At 29.7% G+C, this 11,522-nt stretch overlaps 1 protein-coding gene across 1 annotated transcript; it reads right to left on the bottom strand.

Annotated features, from left to right (window-relative positions):
* Positions 1-300: 300 nt before the first annotated feature.
* LOC114374171 (CBL-interacting serine/threonine-protein kinase 12-like) lies at positions 301-2,479 on the bottom strand. Its single transcript, XM_028331781.1, has one exon. It carries the CDS (start codon positions 2,203-2,205, stop codon positions 667-669), a length of 1,539 nt encoding a protein of 512 aa, XP_028187582.1. The 5' UTR covers positions 2,206-2,479; the 3' UTR covers positions 301-666.
* Positions 2,480-11,522: the final 9,043 nt, after the last annotated feature.

Genomic DNA, 11,522 nt, shown 5'->3' with positions numbered 1-11,522 from the left:
GGTGTCTTTTTTTTATGTGATCTATTGGAATGGTTTCCTCCAAGCAAGATTGTTAGGTGCTCCTGAACAATTGAATGTGTTCAACATAAGTTGCAACAGCAAACATGAGAGGAACTATTCCTCGCCCAATGGAAAAGGATATTTTCCTTTGCATGATAGGCTATCAGGCGTGTGCAAGTTTTACGTCTAGCTCTCTCATTATTAATTTCTATCAAGGGAAAAATATACAGAAAACTCGAATATGATCTCATTAAGATATCCTCTTTCTCCAATTTCAAATGATCTTATTTAACTTGAATATAGAGCCAAACACAAAGCCAGTGCAATGCCGCATGGATTAGCACTAAACCGTTTTGTTATTTTTATTATCACTTGCTATACAGAGCCAAGAAAAGTAGAAAATAAATACATACTCATTCACTATATTTCAATTAGCCTTTTTTCTCGTATGGCAATTAGACAAACAGTAGGCACCTAACGCTCCAGTCAAGAAGCAAACCTAAAAGCAGGACAATCAATCCTGTGTGGAAATTTTTTTACCAATTTCCATACACAATCTATAACATAAAAAAAAAAAGAGAGAGAGAGAAAGAAAGAGTGTGTGTGATACAGAGATTAGAGAGAAAGTCCTTAACCATTTTTCTCTTCTTCTCTATATCTGAGTCTTCAATCATCAGAAGGTATACAGAGCGGGGTTTCAATATCAGAAGAAATATCCGGCACAGGTTCAGAAAGGCCACGTAGTAGGGAAGGTTGAATAGGTGTAGACAACTCTGAAGAAGTAGCAGACTCCTCCACCATCAAATTCTGCAATCCAGGCTTTAACTCATCGTTACAAAACCTCTCATACTCGGCTCTATCCCCTCCTTTTTTCTTCACCTCCACCACAACCAAAGAAGGTGTCAACTCAAATATCTCAGCAGCAATAGTCAAAGGCCCTCTAACCCCCTCTCTGGTACCCTCCAAACTCACCCTGCAATCCTTCTTCCTCACCGAAAACCTAACCAACTGAGCAATCTCCTCCAGCTTGGAAATGATCCTGTTAACCGGTGCAGCAGTCACAAACCTTGTCTCATCCTCTTTCTCCTCAAACAACCCCGAAAGATTAAAGCCCGGCGAGAACGATATAATGTCAAAGGCATTCAAACTAGGAGGTCTAGGCAAGGGAGCATTGATCCTCCTCCTAGTCTCAATCTCAGAATCAGACTCGGAAACCGAGTAATCCGAAAACGAAGCAACAGAAACAATCGAAGCAGTGTCATCATCATTGTCCATAAGGCCATCATCATCCACCACATTGCAAAGCCTATCATCCTCCACATAAAACTTGATCTGCTTAAACCCTTTCTTGAACCACTTATTCTCCATAATTTCAGGAATCGCAATCCGGGTTTCAGGCTTGGTATCAAGAAGCCTTGTGAGAAGCCTGGACAAATCAGGAGAAAACCACCTCGGACACCGAAACTCCCCTCTATAAATCTTCTTATACATTGCCATCACATTCTGGTCATGAAAGGGCAAATACCCCGCCATCAACACAAACAACACCACCCCACAAGACCAAAGATCCACCTTAGCACCATCGTACCCTTTCCTCGCCAAAACCTCAGGAGCAACATACGCAGGTGTCCCACAAAAAGTGTGGAAAAGACCATCCTGTCGGATTTGATCAGACACCGCACTCAATCCAAAATCAGAGACTTTGAGATTGCCATTCTCATCAAGCAACAAATTTTCAGGCTTGAGATCTCTGTGGTACACCCCTCTGGCGTGGCAGAATCCCACAGCAGAGATTAATTGCTGAAAGTACTTTCTCGCGACCTCTTCTTTGAGCCTTCCCTTGGCGACCTTGTTGAAAAGCTCGCCGCCGCGAACGTATTCCATTACGAAATAGATCTTGCTCTTGGTGGCCATGACTTCGAAGAGCTGAACGATGTTAGGGTGGCGAACACGGCGCAGGATAGAGATCTCACGCTTGATGTGCGCCACCAAACCTCCTTTGAGGATCTTCTCCTTGTCGATTACCTTGATGGCCACGCCTTCGCCGGTTTTGATGTTACGCGCGTAGTACACCTTGGCGAAGGTTCCATGCCCGAGGAGCTTCCCAATCTCGAAACGACCCAGTAAAAGGTTCGATGTTTCCTTCTTGTTGGGGCTGATGAGGTTGCTGGTTGGGGTTGGGGACTTGGAAACGACGTCGGCCATCTATGGCCTATATGGTTTCAAAAATTTGGAGGCTAAAGTTTTTGTTTATGTTTTGTGCTTTGTTTGGAGAAAGAGAAGAATGGAGGAGGTGGTGGCGGGTGGTGATTAGTGATTGGATTGGCCTCTATTGAAGGTGGTTGGGAGGGGGTGAATGAATGGAGGGAGGAACGAGGATGTGGTTTTGATTTGTTTCAAGTTTCCTATGTGTGGGAGAGTGTCATGTGTGTAAACAAATTTCTCTTTTTTGGTTCAAATTGAGACAGGGAGAGAGATTCTGGGATAGATGCTTTTATAACCGAGACTCCGGGAGAATATACTACCACTAATTTCTTTTCTATTTTTCTTTTTACTCTTTTATTTATTCGCTTAATCTTGTTAATAATTTTATTCATGTGTGCACGGGAGTGTGTTTTTGCCTCCATTAATTTTTATCAACAACTCATCACATCAAACTTATAAAATATGTGTGATTAAATTTGATTTGATTTTTATTTAATATTAAATCAAATCAATATTTTACAAATTAATTTGATTTGATTTTTGTGATTTTTTTATTTTATTAAAATTTATATTTTTTTCATATTTTAAATAAAATAAAATTTAAAAAATTGTTTAAAATAATTTACAAAATTTATTAATGTGTTAAACATTTTACAATAAAAATCTATAAAATTTTATTTATTTTAAATCAAATATATCTTAAAAAATCTTTCAAAAAAATATAATATACATTATATAAGTTTCATATATATAATATTATAAAATATTATAAATATCAAATTATATACACATAAAATACATAACAATAAAATAATATAAGTCTTATTATAAATGTCATGGTTAGATTTGGTTTGAATCGATTTTAGCAAAAAAATTATTCAAAGAAATAAAAAAAATTAATTTGGTTCAATTTTTTATTTTTATTTTGAATCAATTTGAATTTGAATTCCCCAACACCATAACTAGTTGTATGCTTTCTAAGAAGCTTACACACTTTTTGGGAAGAGATTTTGATTGATCAAAAAGAAAAATATACTTTCAGCTGATATATCCTTAGATACAAAAGTACATAAGATAGAAATCACACTCAAAAGTGTGGAGAATTAGCTAGAGGAGCACATGCTCTAACTAATTGCAACATAGGGAAGATTAGCCACATTAAAATCCCCTTCTGGTCGTTTGATATTTAAAAACTATTCAACAACAACAACAGTCGGACAAGTAAATAATATTGGAATAAATGACAAAAATTTAAGTAAAGACTATCATGTTGAAATCTAATTTGTTTTGTTATCTATCATTTAACATATAACTAAGTATTTAAAACTTTTTTATTTTATTGAAACTTGTTTTTTTTTAAACTAACGTGTTTTTTTTTTCTTTCACACAGGTGAATTTTACCACATATAATGTAAAGCAAAAATAAACACGTTTTCTACTGCCAAAATATCCTAAACTGCAAATATATATATATATTGCACCATTGGCATCTTGCGTCGCCTGAGAAGAAAAAAGTAAAAATAAATAAATAAAATTGGCTTTGGTTGTTTAATTGAGTTCCCCTGCATAAAAGATTCTCCAATGATGAGTTTTCAAATTAAATAATGTATAACATGTAATTTTTTTTCATTATTAAATAGCATTTACTTTTTTTAAGGAAATTAAATAGCCTTTACTAAAACCGTTATGAATTTTTTTTTTAGAAGACCGCTATAGAATTTTTAAAAATAAATATATTCATGTATTATTATAAGATTAAAAAAATTAATAACAAGAATATAAGAGCTGGTTTAGAAGTTTTTTCATATTGTAATTCTTTGTGACAAATCTTTATTTTTTATTAACATTTATGCAAGATTTATAATTTAAATAACATTTTACAAATTATTCTTTACATATTAATTTATTTTTTATTTTTAAACATTTTAAAATAGTTTTAATTTATTCTTTATTTTAAAAATACTAACATACGTTAATGAAATAGTTATTTGTTTATATAATAATCTTCTAATCTATTTGAAATTTCATACGTGTGACTTTATTTCTAGTAAGTGTGTGCTTGGAATCAAATTGTCGACACACATCTCCGTAGTCTCTACATAATTTCCATGTTTTTCATAAGCAACAAAATGTATGTGTTTGCACCGTTTGACGTATTTTGTTGAAGGATATACTTAGTCAATGATGAAACCAGACAATTTTAATTAGTGGGTTAAGAAAAAAAGTAAATTAAACTTTAAAATTTTGCAAGTCTAAATACAACCTTGACAAATTAGAGCCAGTTTGCTTAATTTGAAAGGTAAATTTTGATTGGATTTTCATAACTAAAAAATATCTAGGTTAAATTATTCATTTGATTCTTATAGTTTTATGATTTTTATCTTTTTAGTCGTTATAGTTTGAGAGTGATCTTTTTAATCTTTATAGTTTACATTTTAATTATCTTTTAGTCCTATAGTTTAAAAATATTTTTTTTAATTCCTATAGTTTATATTTTAATTCTCTTTTAATATATATAATTTAAAAATTATAAAGACTAAAAAAATAAGAATCATAAGATTATAGGAACTAAAAAGATCATTTTTAAACTAGAGGAGTTAAAAGAGAAATAAAATATAAAATATAGAAATTAAAATGATCATTTTCAAATTATAAAGACTAAAAAAATAAGAATTATCAAATTATATAAACCAAATAAATAATTTAACCAAATATCTACAAGTCACCATGCATAAATATTTGGTAGTCTAAAACAAAATGTGGATAAATTACATTGATCACTATTGACAGTTAATAAAATTATATAAACCTTCTTTGCTTTGTTAACACTTATAGTTGATTTAGCGTGCATCTGAATTTCAAAATCAAATTCGGAACGTACATTTTATTCTCTCCTTTTTTTCTAGGTAAGAAATCATAATATCATCTAAATTGAAAAAATCATAATACCATCTAAATTCAACAAATCATAATATCATCTAAATTCAATCTCATTCATGATACATAATTATTATTAATTCAAGAAAAATTTATATAATACAAATTCTTCTATTAAATAAATTATTTCTACTCATATAAATATAACACCATTGAATCAACAAAGAATTATATTATTTGCACCACTTTATGTGGTTTAGTTAAGGGCATACATAGTAGACGTGTTTAAATATACTATAATAAAATAAAATTATTTAATTTATTATAATATATATAAATAACATGTGATTTGAATGATAATATTATCATAAAATTTAATTTTCACTATAATTATATTTAAAAACTAAACTATTTTATTGTTACTCATGTTTTGTTTTTGTTTTTGCTTTAAATGCAAAAGAAATTTATTAACGAGGAATAATATCACAAGGTGTGATCAAGTTATTATTTGACAGAGACATGTATTTTCCATATGAGCTAATCTTATTTGAATTAGGTAAGCTTCTTATTAGTGGAACCTTTTTTAATATTTAATCCAACTATATGTTTAAAACCTGTACTCGATACTATTAACTAATATGGAATAATTTTGTTTAAGTTTGTGAGTTTGGTCCGTTGATTAAAAGTATTTTACATGAATTTTGATTGAGATGAATGAAAGTTGAACTTTCTAACAGCCGTAACATCTGCTCGAGACTTCCAAGATAATGGGTATTTTCTTCTTTAATGGCATACTCACACAATATGTGGCTGGAAGTGCAGGCACCTCCCCTTTAGTTGACCAACACGTGTATCTATGAGTGCTGACATGTATTTGCGTGCTGCATATGCATTGCAAGCAAGTAAGCAATTGAAGTCGGTTTGAAATTTTCAAATTCAATATAGTTTCATATTTTTATTCTTTTTTGGGTTAGCCATAACAACCCATCTTACATATCAGAATACAGTTGTGAGTTGTGAGTTATGAGTTGTAGCAGTCTCTAACAGGCGGAACATAACTAAAATCTTGAAATGTATTCGAGATAAATATAATTGTATTTATCTTATTACAAAATATTGATAATTATGTAAGATTAGGTATTGTGCATGAATAATATTATAATTCCATACAAAATAGTAACACAAAGTATTTACACAAAATTGCAATCTTAACTTCACTCGATTAGCACATTGCACACTAAGTTAGCGAAGGGAAGAATGAAAAACCACGAATCACATTTCAAAATTCTCATGATGCCTGTGCAACAGTTTTTATGAATGACTGAAAGCATGTTTATACATGCATTGAGTTGGCTTAATAATTATACACTTTCTAAAGTTTTTTGTTGTTGAAAAAAACAAGAAAAATCTTACTTTTAGTTGAATGTACGTTTGAACAGTGAAGTACGGAAATACAGATACACTGCTCTATTAAAAAAAAAGCATTAAAGCCCACGTGGCATTTGAGTTGGGTTTGTGTATCTTACCATGGGCTTTCTATGTTGGGTAGGTTAGCCCTTAGTGGGCCCCCGGTTCATAACTTATCTGGTAGTATAGCTAGAGGAAATGTACTGAAATTAAGGAGCAGGGTTCGATCCTTGCCAACTCTAAACAATTGCCCAAACCTTATTGCTATAGCGAAGAGCAGGTCTTATTCTCATGTTATATGTACTGTAATTGTTCCAATAATACCACAAAGGAAGGAAGGGTTTTGTTAGGCGTATAAGGAATATTCTTGATTGGGCCTCAAGACTGGTGATGTACATTCCATAATCCAATAGCTATTTAACTATTGTAATACATGCCATATTTTGGGATTAAATTGATTAAAGAATTTGGGGTTATTATTGATATATTCTCTTGAACCAAAATTCCATCAAAAGACACCTAGACATAGTGGGTGGTAGAGACTCAGTACTCAAACAACAAAGCTAGCATGAAAATAATAGACTGTCATGACTCATGACCTTGCGAAGGATAAGAACCTTTCAGGAATGAAACTATTACAATATATTGTTAGCAGCCTTGAAGTTGTTCGTGTCTCCTCTCGTTTAATGTATATTATGCATTATTCCATATAACTTCCCTTCCCTTAAGTTTGAGATTTTTTTCTCACTAAACTAATCTGTAAACTTTTGTTCTTTGCAAGGAAATATATGTTTCTTAAAGAAATTGTGCAGTCAAATGAAAATGTGTGGCGAGGCCATATCATAATGGTGGAACTTTATAATCGCGTCACAAGGAAGCTAGTCGGCATCGTTCTGACTTGTGAAGGTCACGCGAGGAAAGAAAGGAAGAGCACAATGAAGCACAACTTTGAAAGTCAACTTTGTGTGGGCAATAATGATTATCACACGCAAAGCTATAATGAATTAGCTTACTATTAAAAGATTAATTAAGTTGTGGATTTGGCCTCCAATTTTTACGTTAGTGGGAAGGTGTGATGAACTTAATCACTACATCAGAAACGTACGTTGGTTCCGGCCAAAAATGAGTCGACGTTATTGTTGTTGTGTCAATCAAAAAAGGCTTATCTTAAATAGTTGTTTAGAAAATCAATGTTAGCTAACTATTTTTGTTAAAAAAAAAATTAACTTCGTTTTAAGATTGATATTTACTTTCTTGCTTTTTTTAGAAAAAATTATCATGTAATTTGGACCACCACTTGATTTATGATCTCAATCAATTTTTATCTTTAGTGTGAAATTTGAATTGATTTAATAGTCAATTTTGATTAAGAAAATTATAATTTTAACATTTTACTGTTTGTTTTTAATAAAATAAAATAAAAATTAATTTTTTTGTAATTTTTTATTAGCAGGAGTTAATAAAAGAAGATTTAAGTGCTTCGAAGAAAAATTAGTACAAAAATTTGAAGAAAAAAGCCTTGAAAGGAAAAGTTGAAAATTGAAATAGTTTGATGTGTATCTCCTCACTTAGCGCGAAGCAGGCCCAAGAAGAAACCCAAAGATGCGCTTAGAGAAAAAGTCCGCCCTAAGCGCGAAGTGGCACGAAAATTAAACTACTTTATGCTTGTGAAAGGAGTAAGAAGCAAAGGAGAAATATACTAGTCCCTAGACGGAGACACCGAGACTCAGAGGCTCTCCAATAAATATATCTTAAGCCTAACTATCTCAAATAGGAAAAACACTCTATTTATGTCCATTATTTCATTCTCTTTCTCTATCTACATCAACCCCCTAAAATGTAAAACCTCTCGTGACAATGAAGTCTGACATGTCAACTCTTGTAACGTAACTCTTTTTTATTATTTATATAATTCTGTTTCTATTGCTCTTTTTCGTGCTTAATTGTTTATTATGATCTGACCATTCATATAGTGTTTAGGGATAATGCATTAAAAATGGTTATTTTATAAAGGATTGAGAAAAAGGTATCTAAATTAAATCATTACTAGAAATAGATTGATATTTATTTAGCTCAATTCATGCATATCTAATTTTAATGTGATTTATTATTTTTATCTTTGCAAAGAAATTTTGGAGAAAAAAATAAATAAATTAGGTTCTTCATGCGAAAACAAGAATACCATTAGATACAGAAAATCATTAACATTTGTCTCACAAATAGTTTTGACATACTAGGCTTCAACATATTTAAATTCTGAATTCATATTTTTATCACTATCATCTTTTACTTAAATTTTTATCTTATCTTCTATATTTTAAATTTTTTATCTCTTATTTTCTTTAAATTTTACATTTAAATTTTTTATCTATTTTACTTATCTTTTGCTTGTAAATTGAGTTTGCATCAATCTAAGTACAAACAAAATTGATGTGGATTAGACACTCAAACTTTTTCAAATACTTTACTACTTAAAACAAATTGATACACTTGCTAACGAGTTATCACATGATTATACATAATATATGTTATTAATTGTTTCTCTTAAATTTAAAATCTTAAATAGAGATTAGTTTAGGCTATAGAAAATTTTTAACCAAATAATATTGGTCTAAATTTTTTATGAGTAGGAAAAAGAAAGCAGAAGAAGGAAATAGACAAAAAAAACCCCACAAATCAGGGCCTAAAGTGCACTACACCTAAAGCATCAGACTGAACAAAAGATGGACAAGAATTTAAAACAACGAAGCTCTATTGAGAAGAAGCTTCATTCTTGACTAACAATCAGCACACATGTTAACATTTCCCGAGAGTGTGATGAAGTTGGATTTCCCAATCTAAATGCAAAAGATCCTGAATTTTCTGAATAAGAGAAGTATAAGGGTGGAATTAATATCCAGATTCTGAATCAGGTCAAGGGCCAACTTAAAATCTGATTCACAAATCATGACAGACGAACAAAATAATTTTTTAAAAGATAAAAGATAAAAACAAATTTTAGTAAAAAGATAAAGCATAAAAATATATTTTAGCATAAATTTGGTTACCGATTACGTTAGCAGTAATAATAAAAAAGGTTAAAATAGTTTCTTAGTTGTTTAATTTATCTTTTAGATTTAATTTGTTCTTATAATATTTTTTGGGTTTAATTTGGTGTCTACTTTTTTAAATCGACTCAATTTGATTCTTTAATTTAAATTTTAAGAAATGACACTTTGTGATAATTCAAAATCTTCATTAAGTAATTTTAAACTGTCACAAAATATATTTTTTTAAAAAAATAATCAATTTTTAAAATTAGAACATCAAATTGAATCAATTTCAAAAATTAGAAAACTAATTTGAATCCAAAAAAAAGATCAGAGTACCAAATTAAATCTAAATAATAAATCAAAAAGATGATAAAACTAATTTAACCTAATAGAAACAAAATATTATTTAAGAGTGTACTTATTTAAAACAAGAAATAATATATTTAATCATCTTTTAAAAAATAAAACATTCTAGAAACTACTTTATGAAAATGTTTTTTAAAATTTTACTCACATTTTAGAGTGTTGTTTATGAAAAAAATGATATTTTAGGGGGAAAATTATATATAGAAGAGATAGTATATTAGTAAAATTGAGAAGTGTTACCTACATCAAATGCTTTTAGTGCAGCGCATCAACCGCATTATGTGTGGCCCATCAAGGAAAAGTTCAAAAACATTATTTTTGGATCCATGAAAAAGATTGCGAGCTTTTATGGGCTTAAGGTAGAAGTCTAGTCTCTATTTAAAACTCAACAATCAATTGGACAAAAACAAAAAATCAAATAATTAATTAGCAGGGACCAAGAAATTTTCAATATTTTCAATAGTTTGTGATTTATTAATATATTTATCATATTTTTTAAATTTTCAATTATTAATAAGTAAAAACCCATAAGAAAAAAAATAATTTAAACTTTTTTTATCTTATTTTATTTATTTTACCCTGAAATATGTTTTCGATCCTAAATAAATATCATAATTTTGTGTTTATTTCTTGATAAATTTTTTCAAGGACCAAAAATAATATTCCAAGGACCAAATACAAAATTATTGTTTTATCAACGAGAAAAACAAAGGAAAATGTTATTAGAAAACAAATATAAAATTTGAATATTTGGTTAAAATCTCAAACATATTTTAGGCTTTATTTTATTATTAATTCTACGTCAAATTGTTATTATTTTTATAACTATGATCTTTGGGTTGACCCATTTAACTACAGACTATAAGGGATGAATGTGAATCAATAAAATGTACTAAATTATTTTGGGAACAAACACGACCCATTAAAATGTAAGTCAATATAGACGAGTCTTAAATGGATTGAGTCAACTTGCTTACCCACTATCATTAAGAATTGAGTATTTTTATATCATTGTTTACTACATAAAAAATTATTTATAATTTGTAGATATGTATATAATTTAATCATTAAATTACATATCATTTTAAAACCATTTGCAAGAGATCAATTTTAAAATAAAATCGATTATTATTTCCTTTTTTTTAACAAAAAACAAAGTCATATTTCATTAATAATAAGAGATTGAATACATTATAGAATAAACTCAGGCATGCTGCATATGGACTAACATAATTAAGACATCTTCATTAAAAAATGAACGATTTTATTAAGTTGTTAACGAACAAACTTAAATGAACAGTTTTAAATGCTTGATATGTCTTCGGTGCATCTTTTCAAGATAAATCCAACTTCTTTATTTATAAATGTTACGCTGCTGAAAATATCTACTAACTGCTTACAATCAGTCTCAAACACCACGTTGTGAAAATACTCAACTATCTAATGTAAATGAAATAGTTCAGAATTCTATGTAAACATTCAAGTGATGAGTAAAAACTATATCAATCCTAAAATGACACCTTACTAAATTTAATTTTTAGTTGTGGGCATAACAAGCTGATGATACAAATATACACTCATAGGTTTACATTGTTTTCACATTCCCACAAGACAAGAGAAACCCACAGTGGTGAA

The sequence above is a fragment of the Glycine soja genome, chromosome 11, assembly GCF_004193775.1.
Source record: "Glycine soja cultivar W05 chromosome 11, ASM419377v2, whole genome shotgun sequence".
Taxonomy (NCBI): domain Eukaryota; kingdom Viridiplantae; phylum Streptophyta; class Magnoliopsida; order Fabales; family Fabaceae; genus Glycine; species Glycine soja.
Note: the sequence above shows the minus strand (reverse complement) of the source record. Positions and strands in the feature narration are given on the sequence as shown.

What these genes read in the sequence shown, in the direction of transcription:
- LOC114374171 (XM_028331781.1), bottom strand. Translation starts at nt 2,205, where the DNA reads ATGGCCGACGTCGTTTCCAAGTCCCCAACCCCAACCAGCAACCTCATC.